Source organism: Cataglyphis hispanica, chromosome 13 (assembly GCF_021464435.1).
Source record: "Cataglyphis hispanica isolate Lineage 1 chromosome 13, ULB_Chis1_1.0, whole genome shotgun sequence".
In the NCBI taxonomy this organism is placed as follows: Eukaryota; Metazoa; Arthropoda; class Insecta; order Hymenoptera; family Formicidae; genus Cataglyphis; species Cataglyphis hispanica.
Genome location: NC_065966.1, coordinates 1266873 through 1282084, shown reverse-complemented (window position 1 = coordinate 1282084; position 15212 = coordinate 1266873). Strand labels below are relative to the sequence as shown.

Here is a 15212-nt window from a genome sequence, read left to right as displayed (position 1 = left end):
GGCGGGACACCTATTCGAAAATATACCGGATGGTCTCTTACATTTAGACGACCTTCTTTTCTTTACAATCGTTACACTTTCGTTCGACGCTGGTCGGCGCTGCAGAGATCCGCTCAGTAGATCATGCTCGAGCAGCGAGACGAAGGTGAGCGGGAGGCGACCAGCCGGGAGGAGGCTTAACCGGAGGCCGCATCGCGGCATGCCGGTTCAGTCTTGGTTCGGCTGGTTACTGCAACCGATCGGCTGGTGACGTGATACACTCGTGACATGTGTCACGCGAGTGTTTCTGCCGTTGTTGTCGTCATTATTGCTATTAACGTTGCCTGAACGCCTGAATCGATTTTAGGTGATTGCCAATTAAAGATTATGCCAAAAAAAGAGACTCCGCATATCTAGAAAATTGTTCTTATAATTTCGAGTGCGCCACACAAAAATATCTTGTTGAATTGTCACTGTCAAGAAAACTGAGTTTGCAATCTACTAAGAAAGATGAGAAAAATGAGAAAGTCTCTTTCTTCAGATTTTTTAACTTAAATTATGTAATTAAAGAAATAAAAAAGCTGTCAAATATCTTCATTAATTTAAGCAGTAAAAGGATAATTCATATAATTACGTGCGAATGCCACAAATATCGAATATTAATAATGATTAGAGGTTTTCTTGAATAAAAGCCAATCAAATTATCTGCCAATATAATTGAATATAATGCTCTAATATATATAATATAAAAAAATTTATTTAATAAATTAAAACATTATTTTAAAATATATAAAAAAAATTTTGTAGCATAGTGTCTTCTTACTATTTCTAAATCATCTTCAGCCGTGGTTCTCATCATGATGTACTTGCCGTTGAAAGAACGCTACCAGTCAGTCCGGTTTTATTCTACCATTTGTCCATTCGTGTAGATGACGTCATCGTATATAAAGATATTTTTGAAGAATAAACATATCGATGTTGAATCAAAAAATACTAATGCAAATATTTCAGTATGCAAGATTACATTTTTTTTAAATTAATTATAACTATAAATTAATAAATTGCTTAAAATTTATTATTCTAATTTTTCGTGCAGTCAAAATATCTTAATAAGATTATCAGAAATATAAATTAATTTTGGCATTTTTTGTTTTAATAAATTGCTGCATATTAAGCAAGCTGAGTATCGAAGGATAAAAAAAAATTCTTGCGTAATATTCTTGCATTTGTCATACGTGCGATAAACACAATCGTCCCTCACATCGTATATTCACAGAATTTTCGCACCAGCGTTTTTGGTCAAGCGCCAAAAATATCAATCAAGGAAGATAACTGAGCCAACTGAAAAATATATAATTTTTCATCGGTGAAATCTCTCTATATCACTTTGAGAATATCGATGAGCAAGATGTTTATTGTGTCGCGTTTTAGATTGGTATACGTCACTGCGATATATTTAGCACCAGGCATTGAAATCACTGTCCGGTCAAAACCGTATGATATCACCGTATGGCGTAACATTGTCTTAATTTTTTGGCAATTTGTCCGTCGATCTAACTGCCCGATTTATAGCATATATTATTACTCGGTGTTAGTAAATATAATAATTTCACATCCGCAAACATAATTGGCAACCGCCTAATCGATTGACATTCAGATTCGAAACGTCTTGGTATCGCACGGGAGATAAGACTATTAATGATGATGGTGGACGGTCCTGACTCGATGGAGGTACACGCGCATCCCGAAGAATTCAACGAGATGAATTCAGGAATGATGATGCGAAGAAACGAGGAAACGCCGCAACGAACTATCCCTCCAACTACCACTATAAGCACCATAGCTGTGCAAAGCGGAGAAACGCGTATAGTAATTGCTCTGCTTCAAGTAAGGAAACGTCATTTCAAATCGACAATAATTTATACTTTCTATTTCTGACATGTGATCCTCTTCTTTCGTCATATATTTAAATTTAAATTTAAAAAAAAGTATATGCAAGAAATTTATATTTAACGATTTTTCCTCGAAGAATTCAACACAGGATCTGAACTGTCTTTTTTATCTAAGTTTTGATGATAAAGGATAAAATCTTTTGCCGTGATATCTCGTACATAACGCTATGGTGTAGATATTTCGGGATTTGGTTGCTTCGGTCTATAGCTATTTCCGAGTCCTCTCGAAACCGTAAGCGTTTTAGGTATCCGCTGAGCAAAACAAGTCTCCCGAAACTCCACGAAGGATAAATTTAACCGCTAGGTACAGTAACTCCCATTACACGCCACCATGATCAGATACACCCATCTCGATCTTAAAATCACGATCGCACAATCCGAATAAGCAAGTTACATTACTTACAAGCGTAAAGTCACGGTGTTAATTTCTTTATCGTTTCAAATACTTTTCCAGCAAAGATGATTACAATATCTAAGGTGATAAAACCAAGTATATTTTTCATAAGATATTCAATTTTTATATCGGCTTGGCAAAAGATTATTTACAAGAATGTCTCTTCCAATATGTATACGAATTAAATTGTAAACTAAATTGTGTAAAGGGAATTCTGCAAAACGATAAATAGATAAATCAATAAATAGAGTGATCTGTGAGACCATATCGAGCCAAAGAGATCTCTTATATGGCAGAGATCCGCGTATATACTCTCGTATAATCTAACAAACCGGTATTATGCAGGAGAGACGGCTCGGGGCGGCCCGGGTTCAATCCGGCCCGGCTTGACTCGCGGCGTGATTCTTCCTTTTACCGCACCTTTCCCAATATATCGTACCTACGATCTAACGATACTCCGACTTCTACATCCGAAAAAGGAGAAAAAGATACGCGAGAACCCTGGACGCTTGAGATTTTTCTACGACGCCGTTTAATCCAAGTTTCATCTATTAAGATTTTATCGTTGACTGTCTAAATTTTCTAAACGTTCGAGTCTTCTTCGCTTCGAGTCTTATATTAAGTCGAATCGCGCAGTTTATTCTCTCAAATATCCGAATATGGTCATGTTTGGACATACCACTTATGCACGCATGACTTTGCGGGATCATGTTCATTTTGAGCCGCTGGCTATAAGATTCGCTTTCACTTCGATTGCGCGAATCACGAGTCGCATTTTTCTTATTTATCGATTAGACAACGTAATATTTTGCACGTTTTTAGCGAATGTATGTTCAAACATGCTTTCACACTAATTGTATTTCTTATCGTCATAACTCTATTCTAGTATCTTTGAGAAAAATGGTCTAAAAAGACTATTTTCATACAAATAAAAAAAAAAAAAAAACGATTTTGTGTTACTGATATATGACGATACCAGAAGAGAGAGAACTGGTCAATCCAAACGTGGATATTCGGCAGTGTGCCAAAGATGAAAATGGAAACATATCTTGCCCCTTTTTGTGACCCACACGAGGTCAATGAACTGAGGGCCGATCTCTGTCTACACTGTCTGTCTTCTCGTTTCATTTTTTTCCCATTTTTCCTCTTTTATAATATTGACGGGCACGCCATTTTAAATTTTATTTACAAAATTATATATTTATTGCTATTATAAATAATCCCAAAATTTTTTTAAAAATCTTTTCTATATGACACCGTGGACGTGCAGTTTTGTCAAACAGTTCTGTCTTTCTTGAGATTTTCCTTTGTCGTTTAACATGTTGTATCATGTTGTAAATTAATCATAGCATTGTATATAATATTCTGCAATAATTAATTAAAGGATATAATATATTCTGATCATGCAAATGACAATTTAATAAAGAGCGATATATCTAACGACATCCACAATTTAATTATGTTATCATTTATATTATGCGGAAAATTTACAATTTTGTTATTACCGTTTGTCCAGAGTGGCGAATGGTTGAAGCTGAAAATACTCGAGCTACAACCAGAACTAACGAGACTCGGTGCTTCCGCAAAAGAAGCCACGGAACTCTCTAACGCGCACGACCAAGTATTACATCGATTACAGGTAAAATTTTAAACTTATCTAAGCTGCATTTTGTAATTATTTTGTAATTATTTGTAAAATATAATTAAGCAGATTGTTTAAAGCCCCTTTTTCCGTTGATTAAAAAATTTTGCCATAATTAGAACAAGCAGAGTCCGGTGGAAGAATTGTTACGACAGGCTGATCAATTGATTGCGACCCAGAAATCGAAAGCGGAAGTATATGCAGCCATGGCAGAGACATTGGGTCAAGCGTGGCGCGATGTAAATCAACTTTTAGAACGTCGTAAAGAAATACTTGACAGAAACGTTTTATTTCAATGGTACAGCAATATATAATTGATTAATTATGCGTGAGATTCGCACTTATTATATTAATTATTCGGTAAAAAAATAATTTTTTTTTTTTTCTAGTCGAGCGACAGAATGTAGAGAGAGTATGGAGGCGTTGGAAATGGCATGCAATGACACGTTGCTTCCGATCGAGATCGAGGCGGTGAAAAATTTTCTATCCAGGATCCAGGATCTTCGCAAAGATATGCTGGAAGCGTTGATGGGTGCATTACGGGAAGGCAAGGCGTTGCTGGACAAACTCAAGGAATTGGCAAACGAAGGCACCTTAGACTCCAGGCCGGATACGATTAAAGACGAAGCTAATCACGGTGCGTTTATTTAATATTCGCAAATAATGATTTTGTACTTATCGAATCAAATCTCGCCTATAAGTTGAGGATTTACAAATATCGTATTTTCCGTTAGCCGTGCTACGAGTTGAAAGGTGGCTGGAGGAGCTTCACGACAGACGGCGGCTGATCGAAACGTCTTTTCGTAACAGAAAAACTCAATTGGAACAATGCCTCGCTCTCGCGTTGCTCGCGACCGATCTTCGCGATCTCGAAGAAATCCTCAACGACAGAATCGCCGCCTTAGCGAATAGCTGCGATCAGTTAGGAGATTCTGCATCTAGCGCCGAATTGCTTCTTTACGAACTAAAAAAATTGCAAGCCGAAGCAAAGGTATCAATAAAAAGGAATAATTTAACTAATATCGCTAAAGATATAATTGGATACGCTCAATTTATTGCATAAATAATTGCGATACGTATATAATTATATTATTATACTATTACTTCAATTTTTTTTAGGAATTTCAAGACAGAGCTATTAAAATAACTAAATCGACCGAACGATTAGTGTCATCGGGACACTTTGCTGGCGAACAAGCGACCGAACAGGCATACGCGATTCTTAGCGTCGCCACTGATTATGTCAACGACTTGGATCAGCATAATATATTGTTGAACAGAGCGATGATCTTTTTCGAACTTGCACGATCGGTGAGTGCTTCCTTTCTACTTTTAGAGTCTAGTCAATTAAGCGGTATAGCATTATATAATTTTATTAAGTTGCGTTTGTCAATTCGAGCTTAATCGCGAATATCACGCTATATGTATAGGCTATCACGAAACTGGATCAATTGGAAATTCAATTGATGACAACGGAGCATCCTCCTTATTCCGCGCGACTCGCACGTTTTCACGCACAAGCTGTGACTACGATAGAAGATGTGACTTCAAAGCCCTTGTCAGAAGGATACGCGCTACTGGATGTTACGGGAAGAGGAGCGCCCGGTGCCGAGGTTAGATCAATCGATTAATTAAATCTGATAATTAACCGTTACGTATTTATTATCGCGCGCATTAAGTCAAGCTGCCAGTGAGAGGTTTCTCTTCGTTTTTGTAAGGTAGCTGTTACTAAGAAGATATAATTGTGTAAATCATTCGTAGAATAATTTTTTATTATATGCAGATTTCATTATTTACCGTTTACATTTTATCCAAAAAGATATATGTAATGTAAAAGTGTTGAATATATATGTCATATTTAGGGTATAAAAAATACGGTAGAAGAATTGGAAAATCGCAAGATTCGTTTGATGGAACGGTGTACAGCTCATAAAGAGGAGAGCCTGGAGATTTCGAGGATGCTTGCCACATTCTTGGATAAGCACGATGCGTTACGAACATGGTTGACTAGCATCGTTGAAGCCTTTCTGCAGGGGCATCAAGATATGGGCAGCGATTTGACAATGGCACGTGATTTTCGTGGAGTTCATTGTCAATTGCTCTCCGATTTTGATAATAAAAGCGAGGAAGTGGATCATTTAGAATTGGAGATTCTTCCAATCATAGAACGCCTGGACGAGACACAGAAATATGAATTGCGATCGAAAATAAAAAATCTTGAAGACGAATGGACGAAGACGAAGATTGCGGTGCTGAAAAGAATTGACTTGGGTACAATTTACATACAGTTTCACGAGATTATCGAAGAATTGACTAATGAAATGGATTCTATTGATAACGAATTGAAAAAATGTGAAGTATTAGATGAGACCAGAATCCATAAAGTGGAAAGAAGATGGAAGTCTCTTCAACCTCTTTATAAGAAACTCGATGATCGTGCAAAAGCATTTCTCGATGAAACCGGCAATGTAAGTAACTTATAAAATACTCTCGGATTAAAATAGGCTCAAAGTTAATAAGATTTTTGAAGAAATATAAAAATTGTATTCTTTTTTCATAGATTGATGACCCTTATCTTGATATATCGCGAGCTCGCCTGTGTGTTCAGACTCTTTTGGAGAAATTTGCCAATCGACAATTGGTTGTGACAGAATCATGGGAAAAATGGCAGACTACTATTGAAATTACGAGACAAAGGCGAATTGAGTGTGAACGAAAAGTCGAAGAAAGTGCAAAGGTAATTTTTAATTTATGTTATTAAATTTTATATCGTTCTTTTTTAAGATTTCTATCTTTTAAATTTGTATTAAATTTATTTGCATTATATTAATTTTTAATTTATTTTACATTTGACAATTACAAAATAAAACACACATGTTGCGAAAAAAGTAAAATTATATTAAAAATATTTTTATTATTTAGGTAATCTTTTTTCTAATTTTAATTATTATTGATTTGTTTGGTTCATATAGACATTAGAGTGGATAACAAAACTTGAGACAATATTGTATCCGGTAATTACAACACGATCCTCTAGAATAGCTGATATTCTGGATAATTTAAAAGATGTTAGACTACGGAATTTATCTGAATTAAACACAGCTCTTCAGGAATTGGATAGCAGAATCAAAAGTATTCGAGTATTCATTGAAAAAGGTAATTAAAATATATTTACACATTACGTTGCATTTAACAAGATTTATTTAATTAAAAAATTAATTATATTATAGATGAAGTTAAAACAACTGAACAGATCTCAGAAAGACTTGTGCAAATGTACGAAAAGATAAATATCGTCGCCAAGAATTACGAGGCACTACTGGAATCTTTAATATCCATCTTTAAGAATCTCGAGGAGGTAAGAGATAGATTTTTGAATATGTTAAATATCTCATACAATTCATGTGATTCATATACATATATCGTATATAAATTATTTCATCGCTTTTTAAGATTGAGCGTAAAATTGATCAAGCAAAGCAAGAACTTAAACATATATTAAGTCTTACAAAGCCCATTGTGGATAGCGCATTAAATGAGTTCGACATATTGAAAACGTCTATTGCGAAATCTTTGCTACGGGTGCGTACAAAATCTGAAGAAATAATCGACAATATTAGACAACAGGAATCGCTAGAATCTGCGACACAAGATGTCGGAAAACTCAAAGGCGCAATAGACTCAGTGGTCGTCGAGTTCGAATCGTTTCAAAGTGAAACGTCAAGTCGTATCGATAAACATCGACGACATTGCATTTTTAGAGAGGATATCGAAAAGATTAACTCAGATTTGCGCGACTTAAACGAGCAGTTGAAAAACATGGACGAAAAAATCGGCGACAATTTGCCGGCGTCGAGAGCGGCACTAGCCGCTTTTGAACAATTTGAACAAACTATAATAGTAAGTTAATATAATAACCTCGCCGACATTTTGAGTGGTTTAATTGTTAATTTACATTTTTGTTATTAGACACTGGAGGAAAGAATTGAAACGTTTGTGAAAAAAACGGAAGAAATGATCGTTCCGTTAACGCCACAAATGACGGATGAGATTTCATCCCTGCGAAACAGATGGTATCATCTGAGAGAGTGTGTTAAAAATACCAAGAAACGGATAAACTTAAGCATTGAATATTTCGTACTTTTGGAGGAAGCGAAACAATGGTTTAGGGAAGGTAGCAAACTCTTGGTGATCGTTGCACGTAAGGCAACAACCGTAAAAGTGCCTGAAGAAGCCATAAATTTAATGCAAGAGATCGACGCTTATATAAAACCGGGCGAAGAACAGCAAGACAAAAGGATCGAACAGCTCAAACAATTATCGACTATAGTTTTCGGTAATCAACATACACTTGTAAACAAAAGCAAATATAAATTATAAAATATAAAAGCAAAATTTTCTTTGCAACATAATGTTTTAGGTACCGACAGACTCCCTCAATTCAACGAAGTGGTTGTAGAGAATCGACAAATGTTAGATTCTTTTGCAGTCGTTTCTTCCGAATTGCGTACTTTGAGTCAAAATTTGCAAAATGCCGAGGATCTGCGAGAGAGGCTGCGAATCGAAAAATTGGAAGCTGACAAGAAATTGCAGGCTGCTAAAATAGAGATGGCCGCGGCGGAAGCTGCTAGAGTGGAAGCTGAAAATGCGAGGAAACTTGCGGAACAGCTTGCCGCTGAGACCTTGGACAAAGTCGCGATAGAGACGAAGAAGTTGAAAGAAGAGGAAGCACGAAGAATTGCTTCTCCTGCTCTTTCTCATTCTGTTTCTGCTCAAACCGAGGAAACAGTAATTGAGGAAACAATTACTTCCGCCGTGACAACCAAAGAGATTCATATTCTTCAAAAGGTATTGTAAACAATTTAAGTATTTTGATTATTATAATTTTACAATCGTAATTTGTATTCATCATATTTTTAGATGGAAGTCGAGAAAAGTGTTCCGATAATTCAAAAAGAAGCTAGTCCACCGAGAAAACTTGTTTCCGAGGAAACACATCGCGCTAAAATGCACGATCACGCTGAAGAGGCCCAAGCAGACGAAGTAGTGTCACTGGCTCCAGAATTCATAGTTCCCTTAAGCGATGCGACGATTCAGGAAGGCAAGGAATTCAGTTTCGAATGCCGTTTGATTGGTCAACCGACGCCAGAAATAATCTGGTACAAAGATGGAATATCGATTTTGAATAATCCGGACTACTTAACGACTTATGCAAATAGCATTTGTACTTTGAAAATAGAAGAGACATTCGCTGAGGATTCGGCAAAGTACACTTGCCGCGCATTTAATATTCACGGTTCTGTAGAAACATCGGCCACTCTCACTGTCACAGGTTTGATTTGCTATTATTTTATATATATTATTTATTTTATTTTATATTTTATATGTAATAATAATTAAAAATTTTTAATTTTAGAAACTGTTACTGACGAGCAACCGAGCGCTCCTGTTTTCGTGAAAGAATTGTTACCTTCTTCCGCAAGAGAAGGAAGTTCACATAGATTAGAATGCACTGTTCAGGGAAATCCTCTTCCGACGGTGCAATGGTACAAGAACGACACTAACATTGATAATTCCCCGGATTATGTCATCACATTTAATAATGGGGAAGCTGTTTTAAAGTTTGAGGAACTTTTCTTGGAGGATAAAGCCTTATATACCTGTAAAGCAACGAATCGATGGGGACAATCATCTACTACTGCTTCCTTAGATGTAGAACGTAAGATTATCACTTTGTTATCTATTAAAAGAAAGAGAGAGTGAGAAAAGGAAACAAGAGAGAGAAGAAGAAAATCGTGCACTTTTTTTCTTATTTATAAAAACATTTTAGCCGCGCAAATTTCTACCAAGAAACCGTACTTTGTGACACCGTTGTCAAACGCTATGGTCAGAACAGGGCAAAGAGTGAAATTAGAATGCGAAGCTAAAGGAGAACCAATTCCCGAATTAAGCTGGACTCACGATGGAAAACCGATTGAGGAATCTAGATATCATAGGGTAAATTGTGAGGTATAATATTGATTTAGTGGAAAGCGTAATTATTTAACATTTCTTCAAGATTCAAACGGACGGTGCACGAACAAGCCTGGTCATCACGGAAGCATTTCTGAAGGATGCCGGATGTTACATGGTGATTGCTAAGAACGAGATCGGAGAAGCTACTGCATCTTGTACCGTTTCCGTGAAAGGACGTTTGCTTCACGAAACCAGCGAGTCCGATATTATTTGTAGCGATACAGAAACAATAATTCCGAAATTTCAATTACCTCTGCAGGATCTCAAGATACAAGAGGGACGATCGGCTAGACTAGACTGTGTAATTATAGGTCAGCCTGAACCAGAGGTAAACTTATTTATTCTTCAAATTATTCGTCTAGCGAATTCTTTTTCAATCGATTCGATGATTTTTCAGGTGATTTGGTATCACGATGAACAACCCGTAAAAGAGTCGTCGGACTTTCAATTACTTTTTCAAGGTGACAGATGCTCGTTAGTTATTCATGAAGCTTTTTTGGATGACGCGGGTGTATATAAAGTAGTCGCCATTAATTCTGGCGGTGAAGCTTCTAGTCAGTGTACATTAACAGTTACACGTATGTATGACTGTAGTCTTTTAAGATATAAACAATTAGTAGTTTAATATTGTACATAAATATTTTTTATTTTTATTTGTGAGCAGCTACATCTCGCATCTCGGATGTAATCGATCTAGTACAGGAAACAGGAGAAGCCCTCATTGAAGGATCCGCGCCAAAGTTCATCAGACTTCCGACAGATTTGCTTGTGGCTGAGGGCGAAGATGCGATTTTCGAATGTGCCGTGACTGGAGAACCTAAACCTGATCTGAGGTGGTACTCGGACGACGGTGAAGTCATTCATAGCAGAAGAATTCTGGCGAGTATTACATTTGGCACAGACCGCACACAATATCTTATATTTAATGCTTGATCAATAATTATAATATTTATATAACTGCCGCACGCAGATTGAGAAAAAGGAAGATGGAACAGGGCTTTTGAAAATTTTGTCAACGATACCGGAAGACAAAGGCAATTATGTGGCAAAAGCTATAAATATACATGGCGAGGCAAAAGCTTTTGCCAGGCTGGTTGTAAAAACTCTCGGTGATTTTAAGAGAAATGAAGAATTCATTCAAATGGAAGAAAAATTGATTCGGCCAGTGTTTAAAGAAGTATTTGAAGATAGAAAAATACCCGAAGGCATTTCGACAAAATTTGAATGCATCGTCATCGGTAAACCTTCTCCCAAGGTATATCTAAATATCATATAATAAAATATTCTTTTTTCAAAAATCGCATTTTTCGTTTAAGTTTTTATCGAAAAATTTTGCATACAAATATACAAACATTATTGTATTATTATGCTTCCAATTTTTTGACAAGATAAAATTTATAAATACTCTTGTATGCAAAGAAAAGAGCTAAAGAGTAAGATATTGAAGTAAGTTTTATGATGAAATTAATTTTTTTTATAATTATAATCAAGACAGATCGCTAATAAGTAAGCGATGTCAAACATCAATCATAAAAACAAATCTAACAAAAAAATATTGTATCGTATGTATTTGTATTCGCGTGCAAGCTTACTCCAAGCCTTGCACAATAAACGTAAATGAGAGAAATCATTTGACTCATGATTCCTGAAAATATAGTTATTTGAAAATTTGCGTGGACTGTGTAAACAACGTCTCGATATAAGAGGTTGGTCGGCCTGTCAGAACGGAGCGAGAATAATTTCGCTACCCCCGACGGGTTATATTTAAACGCGAACAATATATATCTCAAAGCCGCGATTGCAGTCGCGCCGCGAAGCGTAAGGTGGAACTTTCGACGCGGTGCAAAGCGCCGTGATTTTGTCAGGTACCACGAACTTTACTAGCACTTGTCTCTCTATTAAAAAATTGTAAATTATCGAATATAGCAAGAACATAGAAGATTTGTCCTTATATGCACGCGCAGTGCTCATTATGTCCTTTATGGCACTTGATTAATTGACAGCAACGCATTTTATTAGTGAGATTTCTCTTTACAGATTCAGTGGTTGTTTAACGATCGGCCGGTTCATGGAAAAGATTTCCTAGTTTCCGTTAGCGGAGATCGGCAAGTTTTAACAATTCCTGAGGTCGGTGATGCACACGTTGGTACGATTTCCTGTCTAGCGGAAAACGCGGCTGGTAGAGCGATTTGTAGTGCTAAAGTGGAAATTGGTAAGTTGTGTTTACACTTGCTTTTTTTTTCCTTTATATTCTATGTATTAATTTTTTTATTACTTATTTTTTTATTAATTATTTTTATATGTATAATAAAATTGTGTGCATTGGTTATTTCATTATTTTTCTATGATGATGTTGAAAATAATGTCGCAAAGAATGCACAACGGTGTCACAAGTTATTAATACTCTTTACCCAGTCAAATGTATCTTATTCGAGATTCTCAGCGGACGACAGATAAAATAGCCGTTCAATGAGAAAACAGATAATTGAGAGAAGGCACATTAATGCCAATTGCATGCCTTGAAATTTAATAGCATTGTTTGTATTTTTAAAATGCTATATGCTTTTGCTTTGACACTATTAAGCATGCATATACTTGACGACTTTCATATATCTATATTGCATTTATAGCAGTGACCTGAATATATAAATTTACGCTCCCTCTAGCTCTTGCGCGCAGAATGTAAAAGCATCGAGTATAGGTATAAGAATCTTAAGAGAGAAAACTGGAATAATATTTTAAGAAACAAATTTAAACAATGTTTTGAAAAACACAGTTACACTCGCACATTCTCTTTATCTATCTCTCTTTCTCTCGTTGTGTATACGCAGAAACCATGTTATTTTTGTCGATGCGAATACTTGACGCATAGTCTGGTCCTGAGTCGCTAACTTTAAAGAATACAAGTGCATTTTCGTAGCAGGGAGCATCGTTCTCTGCTTCATTGAATATATATCCTTTTCATCGAATAATTTTGCACAATGTACATGAGTATATTTATAACTTACAAAAATATTGAAAAAGATATATTTAGTTATCGGATTCTTTAAAATAATATTGATTTATTAACACAAAATTAGAACATTTCATTCAGCTATATAATTCTGTACGCAAAAATATATACAAATTAAAAGAAAAACGATATAGTCCCGTAGTGTTTTTCAGATTTATTAATTTTTCCAATTAATAATAAAAAAAACAAAAAAACAAAAAAAGTAGTTTACCGGATTCAAGTAATTTATTGGATATCATACATAATACGCGTGCATCAATAAAGAACGCAGAGTGACAACGATAAATTGGGACGATGGTCCGGGGTTATATATCGCAACTGAGTGCTCGATTCACCTATTACTAGGTGAACGATACTATTTCTGTCGTGGATCGTAGGCAAAGTATTTCGTTACTTCTCTGGGGGCACTTGGGCTGTGCATTTGGTACGCTCCAGCACTCTTTATCTCTCCAATATCTTGAATTTACACATCATACACAAAGTGCACATATTACGTGTCAATTGAAATAAAATATAATTAATATAGCGAAAGTGATTCGATTGTACTCGTATTTTTATTTATTTAATAATTTTATTAGTTGTTGTTTGAAATTCGATAGAATAAAAAGATGAAATATATTGAAATAAAAGTAATAATCACAAAAATTTTTTACAATAATATCAGTTTGATTGTCTTTAATAACGAATCGAATGTAGTTTCTTTTTTTTTTTAATTGTCGGTCTTAATGAGTATCTAAAGTGTATTTTTTTATCATTAACCACACATCAGAAGAATGTAATTATTTTATTGACATAACTGGATTAAATTCTAGATAGTGGATCGGCGAGGCAGACTGCAGGTGAAATCGAAAAAGTGCTCGAATTAGTTCCACATTTTCCTGCAGACATTATGCATCCTGCAAGTAGTAGCGACAAGCATTTCTCAAGCGAGAAGAGACATTATGAAGGCGGTAGCGAGAGTCAAGTGCTAACGAAAATGTCGTCTACTGTCACGCATTCCTCGACGACGTCCACGAAGAAGGAATTCGTATCGTCAACTATGACTTCCTCTTTATCGCAATCTGGACAGGAACCTAGCAGTGTTTGTACAAAAACAACTGTGCAAAGTTCGGAGCAATCTACTTCGGAAAACGGAGCACCACCTGTCGTACAGGTAAATACATTTAATATATTTGTATTATATCTGTACTATGCAGTATTATTTTGTGAAAGTTATTGTTTCCCCTTTCGTCTTATCATATCAAATATTCGTGATATAAACATTCGTTAATTAAGACCTGTTATCTTCAACAGTCTCACAAGATCGAAGAGTATGAAAAAATTATACAGGATCGGCCCGGCGAAGTGCGACAAGAGAAAACCGTTCTCGTATCTGAAGAAACGGATGGCTTGAAACGCGACCTCAAAACGAATCAGGTTCAGAAGCCATCTCGGAAACCAGTAGCGCCTAGATTCGTCTCACCGATTACAGGAATGATTGTCGACCAAGGAGAGAATATTGTTTTCGAGGGTATCATCGATAGTGAGTGCACAAGTAAAACATTACATTTTAATTATGTAAAATTTATATTTAAAAATTGCGTTATTTCTTTTTTATCAATATATTTATGATTATTTCTTTTATCATTGCTGCTACTATCGGTTTATCTCAGGTTTTCCACAACCGATGGTTCGATGGTCAAAGAATGGTCAAGAGTTGACACTGAAGGATAATATAAAAATCAGTTACGCTCATAATCACGTGAAATTGGAACTGAAAAATGTCAATGTAAAGGATGCTGGACGTTATACTTGCACAGTGAGCAACGACGTTGGAAATGCTAGTAGCACGGCCGACCTTGTTGTCAAAAGTAAGTGATATGTGATGAATTGATTAAAAGAAAGAAAGATTATATATATATATATATATATATATATATATATATATATTATACAATGTAAACTTATTCTTTATTTTAGAAACAATATTTCCTCCGGTTTTCGGCAAACGTCTCAAGGCTCAAGTAGCGAAAAAAGGCGACCGTGTTGTTATGGAAGTAGAAATCACCGGTATACCCGAACCGACGGTCAGTTGGTATAAAAATGATGTCCCGATCATTGAACGACCACCAGAACTGAGAATTATTCAGCAAGGAAATTGTTATACATTACACATAAATAAAGGTATGTCGAATTGTGGAGTAGTTAAATTTTTATCTGCTATTTTTTTTCTATTTT

The 15212-nt window shown here is 35.7% G+C and overlaps 1 protein-coding gene across 4 annotated transcripts in view; it reads left to right on the top strand.

Annotated features, from left to right (window-relative positions):
- LOC126854298 (titin) overlaps positions 1-15212 on the top strand; it is a 31714-nt gene that overhangs the window by 7677 nt on the left and 8825 nt on the right. For all 4 annotated transcript variants that reach the window (XM_050600884.1, XM_050600883.1, XM_050600882.1 and 1 more), the window contains 25 exons: positions 3842-3964; positions 4087-4265; positions 4357-4604; positions 4702-4958; positions 5087-5278; positions 5398-5580; positions 5830-6435; positions 6528-6704; positions 6940-7123; positions 7198-7325; positions 7421-7867; positions 7937-8303; positions 8388-8815; positions 8888-9299; positions 9384-9686; positions 9798-9964; positions 10026-10310; positions 10380-10560; positions 10647-10861; positions 10953-11237; positions 12020-12194; positions 13808-14148; positions 14289-14517; positions 14648-14845; positions 14955-15158. In XM_050600884.1, the coding sequence (XP_050456841.1) occupies positions 3842-3964; positions 4087-4265; positions 4357-4604; positions 4702-4958; positions 5087-5278; positions 5398-5580; positions 5830-6435; positions 6528-6704; positions 6940-7123; positions 7198-7325; positions 7421-7867; positions 7937-8303; positions 8388-8815; positions 8888-9299; positions 9384-9686; positions 9798-9964; positions 10026-10310; positions 10380-10560; positions 10647-10861; positions 10953-11237; positions 12020-12194; positions 13808-14148; positions 14289-14517; positions 14648-14845; positions 14955-15158 (6514 nt within the window). The remainder of the gene's footprint in view (positions 1-3841; positions 3965-4086; positions 4266-4356; positions 4605-4701; positions 4959-5086; positions 5279-5397; positions 5581-5829; positions 6436-6527; positions 6705-6939; positions 7124-7197; positions 7326-7420; positions 7868-7936; positions 8304-8387; positions 8816-8887; positions 9300-9383; positions 9687-9797; positions 9965-10025; positions 10311-10379; positions 10561-10646; positions 10862-10952; positions 11238-12019; positions 12195-13807; positions 14149-14288; positions 14518-14647; positions 14846-14954; positions 15159-15212) is intronic.